At 40.2% G+C, this 15,084-nt stretch overlaps 1 protein-coding gene across 3 annotated transcripts; it reads right to left on the bottom strand.

Moving 5' to 3' along the window:
* Nucleotides 1-6: 6 nt before the first annotated feature.
* p2rx1 (purinergic receptor P2X, ligand-gated ion channel, 1) lies at nt 7-14,851 on the bottom strand. Of its 3 annotated transcripts, XR_009240042.1 has the most exons (14): nt 14,600-14,851; nt 9,189-9,333; nt 6,848-6,919; nt 6,462-6,531; nt 4,692-4,779; nt 4,511-4,591; nt 4,210-4,351; nt 3,967-4,112; nt 1,533-1,623; nt 1,384-1,449; nt 1,173-1,268; nt 862-889; nt 732-776; nt 7-638 (listed from the first exon to the last, which is right to left on the bottom strand). XR_009240042.1 is itself a non-coding variant. In XM_058626514.1 (13 exons), the coding sequence occupies exons 1-13, from the start codon at nt 14,734-14,736 to the stop codon at nt 633-635; spliced, it is 1,185 nt and encodes a 394-aa protein (XP_058482497.1). In that variant the 5' UTR covers nt 14,737-14,851; the 3' UTR covers nt 7-632. The 3 variants fall into 3 exon arrangements, 2 of the variants coding, with proteins under 2 accessions (XP_058482497.1, XP_058482498.1); XM_058626514.1 differs by lacking the exon at nt 862-889; XM_058626515.1 differs by lacking the exon at nt 862-889 and having other exon boundaries at nt 6,474-6,531.
* Between the last annotated feature and the right edge of the window lie 233 nt (nt 14,852-15,084).

Here is a 15,084-nt window from a genome sequence, read left to right as displayed (position 1 = left end):
AAAGGACAAAGTTAAAACCTTTATTTATTTAGTTAGTTATTTATTTAGTCAGTTTTACCTGTTTGACTGCTTGCACCACGAGGCAAAAGAAAAAGCGGGGGGGGGGTTGGGGCATCCCTGTACATCTTTTATTGCAGTTCAGTAACAGTGGATCACAAGGTGCACACACAGCGGGTGAATCACTCTTGGGCGGCACGTCCACACTTCATGTGTCAAAGAAAGACAGTGACGGAGGTAATGACTGACTGTGGGGTGATTCGTGTGCTCACACAGGTACATGGGAGTGTCTTGTCACACACACACACACACACTTGGACGGATGTCGAGTGCAGGTTACACCCGGTGCATCAACAAAAGCAAACCAAGCTACGCCCAAAAAAAAAAAAGAAAAAAGAAGAAAATGCACACACAGCTGAGCGATGCCATCAATTGCAAAAGTCTTAAGTCTTTCAGGATGGCAGTACACACAGAGATGCTGCTGGAGATCACAAAAGGAAACGCAGGTCATCTGCAGCAAGGTCATTGGATGTCGTCCTTTTCAGTCCCAGTCCACTTACAGTGTGTTTGTGTGTCCAGTGCAGTGTGCTTGGAAAACAACAACAGGCCCACTCGCTTGAAAGTTCGCCCGTCAGTCACTTCTACACGAGAAAAGCAAATTAATAGATAGATAAATCACAAATTCATTCTTTAATTTAATTGAATAAAAATGATTCCTGTAGCAAATGTCTTACTTGAGATAGATCTGTCTCTATGCTGCCTGCCTCCGAATCAGGATTCTGTCAAAATAAAAGTCTCAGGTGACGTGACAAAGAATACTCCTCATGGTGACTATATAGAGTTTATACTTTGACATACACTCACTTTGGACTGATCAGTGCCTTACATAGTTCTGTTGTAAATACAAAATGTTCGTTTTAGTTGGAGTGTAGCCGTCTGCACAGATGGTTCAGCTTTGCTTGATAAAGTCGTAAATGTGAAGTTTACTGCAGTTTGTGCTTTTGGGGGCTTGTGTATTCACTACTGCACCAGAACTGAAATGCATCCAAAGATGCGCAGTTAAATAATAATGCAGGGTGTTGCAGTCTGGAGTGTTATTGTGCAACGCTTCTCTGCTGCCACCCAGTGTTCAAACTCATTACAGAAATGGGAGTAGAAAAAAAACAAAAAATTACCTGTATATGTGAATCTGTATGTTTGAATTTCATATTCTTGTAAAATTCTCTTTTTGGCAGCAAATAGAGCAACATCAAGTCACACACCACAGTGGCCTGAAAAAGGAGAGATATGTTAATATGCTTAATATTGTATAATATAGTATTAATAATATTGTAAAATAATAATAATAAAGTATTCCACAGGCAAATGATAAAAAATACATCATACCACTCCAAAAATGCCCACTCCAGAGCCTATAGCAGTCAATGTTGGGATGATATCAAATTTTCTTGCCTGTAAATGACAAATGACAGATTTGATTCCCTTAATTATTAAATTGAAATATTTAACTGTCAATATTTCAATAATGTACTTACCAGGGATTGAACAATAATGTCCAGTCTGATCCCAAACACTTTGAGAAGGGTCCTCTTCTCAGTTTTGTTCTCCAAATAATGCTTTGCATACCTACAATATGAAAATGTAGAATATTATTTTGACAAAACGTTCATATTAACCACATACTTCCTATCACTCTGTCCAGCCTGAGAAAATGTACCAGTATATGGTAATGTGTAGAATTAACTTTTACACAAAGACTGTGTGAATCCTCCAAGTGGAAAGGAATAAGTGAAGTCATTATTTTTTTATTATTAGTGAATAAATAATAACGCTGATGACATATTGAAAGCTTTTATAGTAAACATCCCTGCAGCCAATTAGCACTGCCATCATCATATAAGTAATAGCCTGGTAATGACTAAATAATGACCTTGATAATGACTGTGCCTATAGTATGTGTGAACAGAGCCGACTATTAGAACACATTGTGTCCTTTACAAATGACAGTCTGAGACAAATCTCTGCAGTCACCGAGGGCGAGTAAACATTATAAACTGGCTTTGTAGTGAGACTGTCTGCAGTCGGTACACATTCAACAGACATGGAGCTGAGCAATATGAGGCGTAGCAGGGAAAATGGATGAAGTGAACAAAAATAAACTAATGACCACCGCAGAGAACAGTGACAGTATAGGTTCAATCAACATATAAGTTAACATTCCCATCAGAGCAGTGGCAAACACTGAAATCTACAAAAGAGTATTAGAGCCACATGTAAAAAACAAAATTGAAAGAAAGAAAGAAAAAAATAATAATAAAACGGCATGAATTATGAGATTGAAGTCAGAATTCTGACTTTCATCTAAGAATTCATGCAGTTTTTTTTGTTATTTTTTAATACTCTTCCATTTTTTTTACATGTGGCCCTAATACTTTGCTACAATCTAGAACTTTGGTGTGCCATGGCTAGTTCTATAGTATTATAGTAGTTCCATGGTTCTCAAACTGTGGTTTGTTTCTCTTGTGGTCCTTGGAGGAAAATCAGAAATACTGTTCTACTGTATATATACCAGGGTACGTGATAAGAGCGGAGGTGAGGGATTTTGACCAGAGTGCGTAGAAAATGAAACAATAACTAATAAAAAATAAATAATAATTAGAGTCACCTTATCTCTCGCTCCATCTTCATCGAATTTAACTCTAGTGTCTAGTGTATTCTTGTTGAATATGCAAGCACTGCCACAGAGTGGATAAGTGGAAGGATCCAGTTAACTCTCTGGCCAGCAATATAACAAATGACTAAACACATACCACTGAATTAGCCATTTTTGTTTTTGGATTATTGACCAGTTTGATATGAGGGAGGAAAATTCAAAAGGAAAAGGCGTTACACTGTGACGTAACAAACTCTTCGAGGGCTGTTATGACATCTGGATATGCTGGCAAGTGTCCAAAGACCCTTTCAGGCCTTATGGAGAGAGGAATCAGGACACGAAGAGTAAACATGAGGCTCTGAACGTGTTGTGTGACAACCCTAAAGCATGGACCACAAAGCAAAGGCAAGCTCCACAGCAACATCCATCTGCACTGATTTACAAAATGTACGTCCTAAGGATTTCTCTTTTTCCATCGTGGGACACATGCTCTGACCTGATCTGCATCACTGTTTACGACAACCTACTGCTGTGAACACAGAGCGAAAGATTCCGTCTCATCCTAGACTCATTTTTACATCAGACACCTTGCAATCTTAGCAGAGGTCAATGATGGATTTGCTCAAGGAAAGGAATTACACAACAAAATTTCAAGGTCAGATGGAGGGTTGATCAGAGTCCCGCCACAAGGGACCAGCCTGACCAAATGCATCTAACATTCTAACATGTTTTTGACGGTGGGAGGAAAACGAAGAGCTGGAGGAAACCCACGCAGGCACAGGGAGAGCATGCAAACTCCACACCTTCTTGCTGTGAGACAACAGTAACATCTGCAACTCAGAACCCACGTGTTCAAAATAGCCATTATCTGTTTACTGTGTCGTCCTGATGTCTGTTTTTTATTGTTGTTTGTGTGCTTAAGTGTTGGAAAGGTGCTTATAAGTAAAATGCATCACTACTAACCACTGTTCCACCGACTGTTATAAAATGGTCAGAAGACTTTCCACACCACAAGAGAAAAAAGGATTTAGAGGCATCTAGTGGTAAAGGTTGAAGATTGCTACCAACTGAAAACCCCTCTCAGCAGCACTTTCTTTACAAGCAGGAACACTAAAGGCCAAAGAAACAACTAACTAACTAACTAACAACTAACTAACAAAGCAAGTTAAACTACAAATCACATCGACCCATTCACTCACACTCAGTCATACAGCTGTACTGCTGCTTTATCACTCACACACACAGTTATGTGTGTGTGAGTGATAAAGCAACCTTCACCCTTGACCTTTAGATCGCTCGATCGTGTACTTACACACCTGAAGTTGTAGCCCACTGATGCTCTGGCCTTGTCCGTCTCATCAGGGTTCCCATAGAGACCGTGGAAGTTGTACTGTGGTTTACAGTGTTTGACGTTCACGTCGAGGTTACACGTCCAGTCGATCTCAATGCCAATGGCCCCTCCCTGTCAACGCACAAGCCTCTGTTACGACACGAGAAAGAAAAAAGGACGACGCACAGCTGTGACTATAATAGAATAGTTCCCGTGTAAGCAAACTTACCACTTGGGCGATGGTTTCAAAGTTAAAGCCAGAGAGTTTCACTATGTCTCCCAGTTTGAATATTGGACACAGAGGAGCATTCTCTGGATGGTAAAGACATTTACTGATGTATGATGCATCAACGCCTTCCACCAGGTTACTCCTGAAAAACACAAATGGATGTTCAAAATGAAATATGCCTTTTTCCTATCGGCACTACTGATTTGACAATTATCATCCGCAGCATCAGCATTAGCAGTATACGCCAAAGTCTGGCTATTTATTTCTATAGATTTGACCACGTTAGTGTCAAAATAATCACCGGGTGACGCCAAATAAGGGGAAAGTGATAGAATTTTTGATGAACAGGGTGTAGTTCTCCGCAGACATCAACATAGGAGGGCTAGGGAGGAGAAGAGAAAAAAAAAGTAAAAATGGCACTGAATCATTGGACAATATGAAGTCTCAGCTTGTAGAATGAACACTTGAGCGTTGCCACATACTACGGTATGACGTGATCGTCCTCAATGGGACACCAAGCCAGCACCTCACAGGTCTTTGTGGCATTCACGCAGATTCCCGTCATTTCCCCTTGAAACGGAAAAATATACGTGAGTTCATCGATGGGACAAAATCAGAAATTAGAGCAGACATTCCGTTTCAAGCGCGACAAAAAAAAGAAGAAAGAAAAAGGATTTAACAGTGAAGCAAATCTCAACATTTCCCGCTTCCATCTTATCTTAAATACGCATGACGAGCAGAAAGCAAGATATATGAGCGGAGCAAACGCTGAAACAGCGGTTTCCTTTATCTTTGCCCTGATACCTAACGTTTCCTTTCTCTCCATGTGCTTAGTTTTGTTGCTATCAGTCCCTCTCATCATGTGCCGCACGAGTTAACCGATAGTTCTCCATCATTGGCCCGCTCGTGTTTATAAGCACAGAGACGAGAGTCACTGGCACCTAAAGGTCTATTTGACTGTAACAGACAGATCTGAAGCTTCAGCAGACAGTGGTCTTATTGAAGGTGATGTGGGACACAAAGAACATCACAGGATTTGACCCTGGGACAGATGGAGGACAATAAACGTATGCCGCTGCTCTTTGAAGTCCCACATCAATACTGTATATGTTTAGACGAGCTCTTATCTGAATGGATATTTGATTTTAATAGCTGTTTGCTTATATTTTCTCTCAGCTCAGAGTTAATTGGACATCTGTAGTCACAGGTCCTGCAGTCATGAGACTGTGTCTGCTTGCTTAAGGCAGTGTTTTGACACTCAAGGTTTGTCTTGTATTTATTGTGTGGTCGGCGGATTTTAGGAATGTAATTGCCTTTTGGAGATTAATAAAGGTTTTTTTTTTAATCTGTATCTGCTGCGTTTTTGAAAAATGGTGATTCCGAACCTCCGTTTCCCCTGAGTTGAGAAATATCTTCATTCTTTTTTTTGTTACGTGCCCACCAGTGACACTTGGTACGTAATTCCGTACTTTTTAGACCCACTCGTAGGGGGACGGGACCTCATTTCCAGAATGTAACGGGACCAATAAGTGTCACTGGTGGGCAACTCAGGGGAAACCTGAGGTTGGGAAGCACAGTTACTACCCTTATTCTAGTAATACAAAGCTAGTATTCCTTTAACTGACTGAGGGAGCATTTGTGTGAGTCTTTTCGTGATCACTTCTTTGCATTTCGTAGCACAGTGTTGCGGCGGCTACCTCTGTCTGACTTGATATAAAGCAAATCAGTTCCTGAATGTCACGAGATCTAAACACTGCTATACTGAGAAGCACCGAGACAGCGGTGTGAAGCTGACATGCCTAATCTGGGTTTAGTGACCGCAGTAACCATTTATGTATATTAAGTTATGCACTGCAGTTATTATATACTTCAGCGATCAACAAACGCGGTTGCTAAGACGCCGGTTGTTGATTTTAATCAGTTTTCTGTCCGCATTAGACAAATATTTACCTCAGCCGTGATGAGATCAAGTGCAGTTTCAGTTTATACTGTGTGCGAGCTCGTTATAAAGCACTTCTCAGAGAGACACAACCCATTCTGCAAACACACTGCCCCACAACCTGACATGCACCTCTGCCTCCCGCACCGCCGGCCTCGCAAAGTTTAAAGAAGGCTTTTCGTCTTTGGCAGCGCAAAGCAAAACAAAACGTTTGGAAAGCCAGAGGTCTGAGACTGAGTTTGGCCACCGGCAGACAGACGGTTACTCAGTGAGGACAGCTGAGGTCACGCACTGTCGGGCCGTCAGGATTTACCATGTCCCGTACGTTTGTAACTCCCTCCTTCACAGTCGGCATCCGAGCTGCAGTTGTGTTTGCCTTTCAGCTGTCGTAAACAAGAGAATGTAAAAAAAATAAAGGATTTGAAGGACACACAAGTAACAATGAGGAAATGACACAGTCAGCACTTATTTTACATTCTGCAGCATATAGAGAAACCACCAGTCTGTCGTCTTGAAACATTTCCGTTTAAGAAGAATTGTTTTCAGCGATTTGAGACACAATTATCCAATTACACAAACAGTCTCGGAATGAGTCGCAGTTTCCGCTTTGTTTTACTATTTATGGAAGTGTATATACTTGAGGGGGCTGGGGGAAGCAGCGAGAAATGAGAAATGAGAATGAAAGGGTATTTTACATACCTCGGGACACTTTCCCATATTCTGGCCCTCAGTTATGATGTAGTTTGTCATCACCACAAAAGACGAGTCTCCCTGAGAGTGAGGATTTCAAGAAAGCATGTGTTAACATCTTCTAAATGAATCTTAAGCCACAGAGCGACACATTGACGTAGTTGCTATGCCGGTCAAGCGTGAATTGATCGTAGTGTGACAACTCTGCTGACAACGGAAAAACCTTGAAAAAAACAAAAATATTCAACATAACATACGTTTTTTTTCCTTTCTCTCTGAGCTTCAGATAAGCACATTGATGTCTGCATTTACAGAAATAGCAACAAATGCTCTCAGTGAGGTGCTGATGACAAAAGTGGACCACTATTATCTCCATTATCTGCTCATGGACAATTATATGAGGTGTTTTCTCTATAATGTATAGAATATTCTATTCAATTCAATGACATTTTTAATTGTCACATACATAACCATGCATAGTACAATGTGTGGTGACACTTTGCCTCATTGGTGTCCATTTAAATTGAAATATAGTTGTTTTAAGAACATGGCACATTTAAGTCTCTTCTTTCAGGAGCCGACTGTTGTCACAGCTGATGTTGCCTCTGCTCTCGCCCTTGATTGCCTGATGACTTTCAGGTGTGGTGTAGAGGGCGGAGCCTGTCTGGGTGAGTTTGTTTTTGGATTATTTTATGCTCGTGTGACTCTGAAAGAAGGTCTCAGGGCCGTAAACGTCACGTAAAACGAAAAGATAATTACACCTGGGGGTGGAGTGTGTGACAAATATTAACATACAGCCACAATTCTGTTGGCTCAGCAGACAAGAGTGAAAGCAAGGTGCGGCGCGAACTACTTTTATTTTGAAATGTCAAAAGGTGTGTATAGCAATGACAGCAAACGTCAAATCAGATGTGATCATTTTTTAAAATATAGTGGTAAAATACTGTTGAATAATAGTAATGATCTTACTACTGTGCAGTTACAGTATATTCAGAAGACAATATACAGCTACACCACAGTTTTATGACACAACTGTGAGGTTGCAGGAATAATGATTCAGTAACTTAATGTGAAAATAAAACATGTGGATCCAGTAATTTACTGTAAAAGTGATGCAACTTCACAGGAATTAGTGAGACTGTAAAGTCAGATATTTAACAGAAAACTGATATTTACCTCATCAAAGTGGAAGTCTCATTTAATGTGACATATTTATACCAAACCTTGTGCCAAAGCCATTCTGCATGAAAGAAGGCCCACACCTCTAAGCAAACATGGCAGCCTTTGTGGAGTATTATTTATTGTATTTCAAAGATGACAGTACTTTACAAGTAAACACGGGGCTTTAAGACATTTGACCACAGTGTTTCTAAAGGAGGATTGTTTGCTCAGATCGTTACAGGATCCATGAAACGACTCTTGGGAAGCACAAGGACGCACTAATGTTGACAAAGCCTCTATCGTCAGGCGTCAACCTGTGTGTGCTCCAACGTTGCGTCACTTTTCGGATCTGGCATTAAATCTACCAACACGGATGCTTTAGATGTACAAGAAAGCTTTGTTGTTTCAATGTGACCAGTGTTCATTGGGGACGCAGAACATTCTGTGTCTGATGTGAAGTCAGTCTGACAGCCATTTACCTCTGACTCAGATTTAATATAAATCAACAACAGTCACTTAGAACCTTTGTCTGACTGAAACTACTGTACCAAATCTGCATTATCTGCACTTCACCCAAAAATATACTTGTTTTTTTTTACTAATTTCCAGAGATAAATGTGTTATTTGATCATCAGACAGTGGATCTGAGATAACAAAAAGTAAATCTAATAAAATTGACAAAAAGTCAACGTCAAAATTACTTCCTTCAAAGAAAATAAAAACCCTTACTGTCAAGTTTTGAGTAAAAGATCTGAAAAAATTGATAAATAAATAATTAAAAAAACTGGTCAAATTTGGTCGAATTAAACAAACAGCAGCATCAGAAGGATTTCAAGTTTATTCTTCATTTCACTAAAAATGGGTGAAACTGCCCTTTAAATAACTAAGTGCTCTGTGCATGTGCCACAGTTCCCGCCCAGCTGGGCATTGACCTGGAAATAAGAGTCGAAGCCAGTGCACAGAGGAAGACAATGTTGGACTCATCAGCAGACTGAATTTAGCCTCTGTCCACTTTAACAATGAATTATTTCAATGGTGCAAAGACACAAAATGGCGCTTAATGTACTAACAGTGAGCTGCTAACCAAAGCTGCTTTGACCTGTGATGTCATTGGGGTTAGGGTTCATACCTTGTGCAAAAACAAGCGGCTTGTGCATGCATGAAAGGCTTCAGCTAACCTGTCACCAACCTGCGGTGGGAAGACGTAGTCGGCCACGTCCCAGACTCTCTCGTTCCCATTCACGCTGGTGTAGCCCACGCCTTTCATTTTGGTGAAGACGGAGCTTATTGCCGTGTCCGTGGACTGGTAGCCTTTCTCGTAGATGAAAACCCACCTGCAGGGGACATAGAGAGTCAGTCTCCTGTCAGGTCTGTCAGCACCTCAGACTCCCACTCAAGCAAACAGTCAAACATTTAAACCCACAGGCAAGGACATGCATACGTGCAATGCTGACATTCTGCACCGCCACTCCACATCCCGCCAGGACACCTCACAGTGATACATGTGTGACAGTGACAGTGTGTGACATTTCCAAAAAAAAAACACCAATTTCAAATAAAGTGATCATAGTTGTGCAGTAAAACCATGTTATTGCGCCCATAAAAGGGCCAGAAAATGTCCTGTGACCAAGTGCTTTTGCCCATTTTTCCAGAACACTTTGAACCTTCGATACGTGGCAGTTATTTATTTGCAATTTACTGCATGTTAAAAGTCAGGTCAAAACAATAAAACTGACTTTTATTTAGAAAGAAATCCCACTGTAGTTGTACAGGAATAAGGAACGATGCAAATCAGCATAGAACAACTCCAGCTTGCTGTATGTAGAAACTGTTTTTTTGTATAAAGATGATAGCTATTGCTAGTGTCCCGCACCTGTCCCAACATAGGCCTTTAAATATTTAAATGAAATAAGTCATACGCCACAACCTGTCATCCCGCTTTACTAACACAGCGTCGCTCTTGCCTCCGTCTGTCTTCACATAAAACCAATCCCTCCCTATGCACAGCGTGGGAATGTCAACAGGTGACACGAGATCCACACAACACTATGCTGCCTGAGACTGACATGATGGAGTGGCGATGTGTGAACTCATTTGACATTTGTTTGTATTTAAACGTGATGCACGACAGCTTTAAATATCCCAAGTCTGTTGTGGTGAGTTAGTGCACTTTTGTCTCGAGAGCTAAATTAAGAATAAGTGCTCGAATCCTTCGCCACATAAAACGATTAGCATCAAGCAGAAATCAGCTGCATGCAGCGCCTTTTATTTTCTGCAGAGAGAGAGAGAGGAGTTTCTCATTGCGTCACTCAGTGTCTGTGTGTGCATGTGTGTGTGTGGCTGTCCAGGTATATGAGTGACAGCTGCTATTCACTGGGCAGAGACTGTATGCACATGCACACAAATGTATGTTTATATAGAATGTAAAAAGCAATCATCCCTGGGCAGGAAGCCTACAGCGACATGTATTGTCTGTGCACAATGAAAGCAACAGACGGACATCTTTGAAACATCTTTCAGACTGCACAGAGAAATAAGATGCATAATGAGTGAAATGCCACTCGGTCCTATCAGGGAAACCAATCAAATGATGTAAGTTGGTGCTGAGACTGTAGGAGGAGAAGTGGAGGAGAGGGAGAGAAAGAAAAAAAAACCCCACCAGCATGAAATAATGGAAGGATCTTTTAAAAACAGCAGTGTGAGTGAGATTTCTATCTGCTCCGACAGAAGTGGAGCGGCGAGGCACGGTGCGGGCTCCTTCATGTGCGCAGGGCTTTTCTCTTTCCACCACTCTGTGGCACGGAGATTAGTATTCGTTTTTGTGAAAACAAATTGAAACGGGGGGGAGAAAAAAAATCCACCTTCAACTGTGAAATGCAAACGGTTGGGGACTTAATTAAAAGAACAGGCCTTAAAAGAACAGGCGTTATGGGTTTCTAAATGAGTATTTGCTTTAATGTCAAGATTTTGTCTTATGTCATATACAGTATATATATATATATATATAGATATAAAGCAGTGTTTGGAATGTGTTGCTCCCACTCTGTGATTACAGCCAAGCCATAATGTGAGAGTTGTCATTTTTGTCAGCGTGTACCAAACACAGTAGCAGCAAGTAAAAAAAATGAAAAAGTAAATAAGAAGTGACAAGCCTGAAGTTAAAATGAAAAGTAGAATTACTGACAAGGCGATCAGTGAGTCACAGGTTCACTGTTGCTGCTGCCGCTGCGGCGGCCTGTCTACCTGCTGCTTAAATCCTGAGGAAGTGAATCTAGACAGCTTAATAATCACATCTCCTTTCATGTCCATCACTGGCCAAACTCAGTGTGGCGAGATGGCTGCAAAAGGCAGGTGACGAGGGGGCGCAGGAGAGGGAGGGAGGGAGGGAGGATTGTGCATGGGTGCTCTGTCTTCCTTAACCCTTAGTGCTCACGCGGCACGGATCTGTGCTGCAGGTGCACTCATGTTAAACTGCCGTGGGAATAATACACAACTCCTTATATGGACATCACATGTGTGTGTTTACAGGTAACATATTCAGGCTTTAAAAAATGTGTAAAGTCTTCTTATGTGTTGATGATTCATTTTATACACCGCATTTGAAGTAGGGATATAAAGTAGCAATATTTGTGCAGAAGTCACAAAATAGACCGTTTTTTTCTTTTCTTTTTGTTCATAAAAATGAGCCAAGTGAACTTTGAACTGTGATGGATTTCCAAATTTCACAAACTCAATCTGATTTTAAACATTATTGAGTACTTTTTGCTGATTGGCTCTCGGTTGTGCTGAAAGGATATACGTCTTCTCATACTCTCTGTATATACTGTATGTTTAAACGTAGTAATAGTGTTCTAAGGGTTAAAAGCAACAGAATGTAAACATTTTTTTTGAAAACACGCTGCAGCTGTTTTTTCTCTCTCTTTTTGTTTATCAGAAACTAAACATTTCACACCGTCTGAAGATTTTGAAATGAAACTTGTGATCATAATGAAGGTTTTTCTGACTCTGGACACGAACGTACCGTGACAAAATAGCAACCACAGAGAGAGAGAAGCCAATGTGCTTCTTCAAATCAGATTAAATCTGTTTCCTCTTTTTTTTTTTTTTTAAGGAGAAATAAATGAAAACTGAAAGTGAGAGAAACCTTGCCATGAGCAAGAAAAAATATGTTCATAAATTTGTCTTTCTCTGTCACATTTATGGTCACAGTTTAGAACCACTGGCAGAGTGTAACACGCTGCTGTTTGGCAGTGAATTGGGCAGCAGTTGACTGTGATCTGTGTTAGCATATGCCTCAGCGCGTTCATCACACACAAGCACCTCAGGTTCTGCTGTTCAGAGGTGTGTACACACACACACACACACACACACACGCACAGAGTGAGAGGTTCAAGGACACTTACTGACTTCCATACGTTAAGACAGACTGAACAAATGGCGCTTTTCCCCTACATTCAACTCGCATTTAAGCCAAATGATTATAAAATGCAACCATAAAAACTTTTTTTTTTTAAATTGCCTAACCCTAAATAAATCAATTTGAACCCTCATTCTGCCTATATATCACTTATATAATCAGATTATTATTATTTATTATAAAAAATGTATATATCCTAACCATATTCTTCATTCTGTCAGATCTTATTGTTCATAATGTTAATTTTTAAATAAAATTTTTTTATTAATAGAACAATTTTTTACCCCAAGTAAATTGTGGCCCTTACGACTTTTCCTACCCCTAAACCATTTTCTTTAGAAAAGAACAACACAATTAATGTCAATAAGATGATAAAGGTAAAGTTACCCTCAAATTTACCAACACTTTCGGCAAGTTTGATTAGGCATCCGCCAGTCATTCAAAGAACAGAGGGGATTGTGGTCTGTGGGCTTTTTAATGACCATGAAATGATGTTATTGCTCGATGCTCAGATAAGTCAAGGGCCTCGAAGGAAAATGTTTATGTCCTGCCATAAGTACAAAAAGTCTGGACGCTAAAATGTACAGGACTGGAGCTTAGAGACGCCACCATTAACATCATGTCATTATGTTAAGTGCAGAGCAGTAAGTGCAGGGAAAGCACAGGAACACAGGTTCTAAGGAAAATACCACACATTTGCTATCAGTAAAAAAAAAGGTCCTGCCTCATTAGTGGCCTTTGGTCCCCATGAGAACTACTGGTCCTTATGCCAAAAGTGGCAATTTACTGAATAACTAATTATTTTTAAATAGAAATCGCTAATTGATGTATTACTGTATATATTTATATATATATATATATATATATATATATATATATATATATATATATATACTGTATATATATATATATATATATATATATATATACTGTATATATATATATATATATACTGTATATATATATATATATATATATACTGTATATATATATATATATATATATACAGTAATACATCAATTAACGATAGATATATATAAATATATTTTAATTGTTGTCTGTTCTATGCAATTAAAAAAGTAATACATGAGTGAGTATTTTAAGACACTTGTGTGGTGTTGCTCTAATATCTTTAATCTACAATATAACACAGCAAACACTGAACTGAACCATGATTAGATATTTGCCCAAATTCTTCACCCTATTGTACGTGCACATGTGTACAAATGCACATAAACACACACAGACTTTAGGAATTTAGGATTATACACTGACTTCTGTTTATTATTTTTTTTAGAGCCACATCTTAACTTCACATATTAATCCGAACTTTAACCAGAGCATACTACTAATAAAAAAATAAAAAAACCAGAAAGGGAAAATAAAATGCCCTAATGAGGTAAGAAAACAAGTGTATACAAACACAGCTTTTTGCAGCTAGTTTTGTTTGGACTTTGTTTGCATTTCTTTCTGGTCCTTTGGACAGTCTAAACAAAGTGATAACCTTAACCTGACCACAACTGACTCTACTGCACCTTTAACAAATACACACACGCGCGCGCACATTTCGCCTCACTGATCTAACCTTAACAAAAACTGACAGATGAGATGCTGTTCTCTGAAGTGAGATAAATTCTAAGCAGACTTTCTGTCCTCTTCCAAGGAAACACTCCGACATGTCCGAGCAAGTGCATGCGTGCATGTGTGTGTGTGTGCGTGTGTGTGTGTGTGTGTGTGTGTGTGCAGGGGCAGCGAGTGGCTCAGAATGCGTAAGTCAACAAGCATGCTGCAGTTTTTGTCCCAACTTGAGAAGGGCAGAAAATAACAACAATCTATCCGGTGATCATGCCCTCGTACTTCCTTTTATTCCTCTCTCTGAGTCAACTCTTTGTGCGATTGGCTTTGCCAGCACAGGCAAGTTACAGTGACTGTACAAATCTCCAATCAATCAAAGGCAAATACGACGCCTTCAAGATTGTCTGTGGTTCCTTAAATACAGTGTCAGTGAAAAAGTCTTGGGTTATGTCACTGTCGACATCACAAGCCAGCAAAAAGAATTACACTCGCTGAATTTAATAGGGTCACACTGAGAGGTCACTCCTGTATCAGACCTCCTTCTCCAAGCAGATTGAAACACATCAGACAAAGTAGAAAGAGAGAAAAAAAAAGAAAAGGAGAATTACCCAATAATGTACGCCAGGACACCCAGCTGGATGATACGACACACCACTCCCACCCTCCTGTTCCTGACCAATACCTGGCGCGGGGTCTCGTACTCAAAGAAGAAGTCAGAGATGGCGTTGGTGATGTGGTTCTTCATCTTCTCTCATGAGTTGTCCCACAGAGAGGAGGGTCTCTCTCTCTCTCTTTTTCTTTTCTTCACCCCACTTGCATACAAACTCCACTTCCTCGACACTCGTCCTGGTTCGCCTCTGTCTCGTTCCACACTACTGGCGAGCAGGGTCCTCTGCCTCCTCTCATAAGTGACGCTTCACGAGAAGTCCTAAGGTGTTGGACTTCCTCCTTCCCACGCTGCTCTCCCTCCCTCCCTCTTTTTCTCTGTTTGTCTGTCTCCCTCTGTTTCTCCCTCTCTCTCTCTGCACAGGTTCACTCTCTCTTCAACAATCTTCCTCATCACTGCCTCTTCCACTGAGCTTCATCATCACTC

This window comes from Solea solea, chromosome 4 (assembly GCF_958295425.1).
Source record: "Solea solea chromosome 4, fSolSol10.1, whole genome shotgun sequence".
Lineage (NCBI taxonomy): Eukaryota > Metazoa > Chordata > Actinopteri > Pleuronectiformes > Soleidae > Solea > Solea solea.
This window is presented reverse-complemented; position numbering and strand designations above follow the sequence as displayed.

Excerpts from the sequence above, each read along its gene's own strand:
- p2rx1 (XM_058626514.1), bottom strand. The coding sequence starts at position 14,736 with ATGAAGAACCACATCACCAACGCCATCTCTGACTTCTTCTTTGAGTAC. Across the intron at positions 6,920-9,188 it reads ACTACGTCTTCCCACCGCAG|GGAGACTCGTCTTTTGTGGT; the intron begins GTTGGTGACAGG and ends CCTCACTCTCAG. Across the intron at positions 1,450-1,532 it reads ACATTATTGTTCAATCCCTG|GCAAGAAAATTTGATATCAT; the intron begins GTAAGTACATTA and ends TGTCATTTACAG.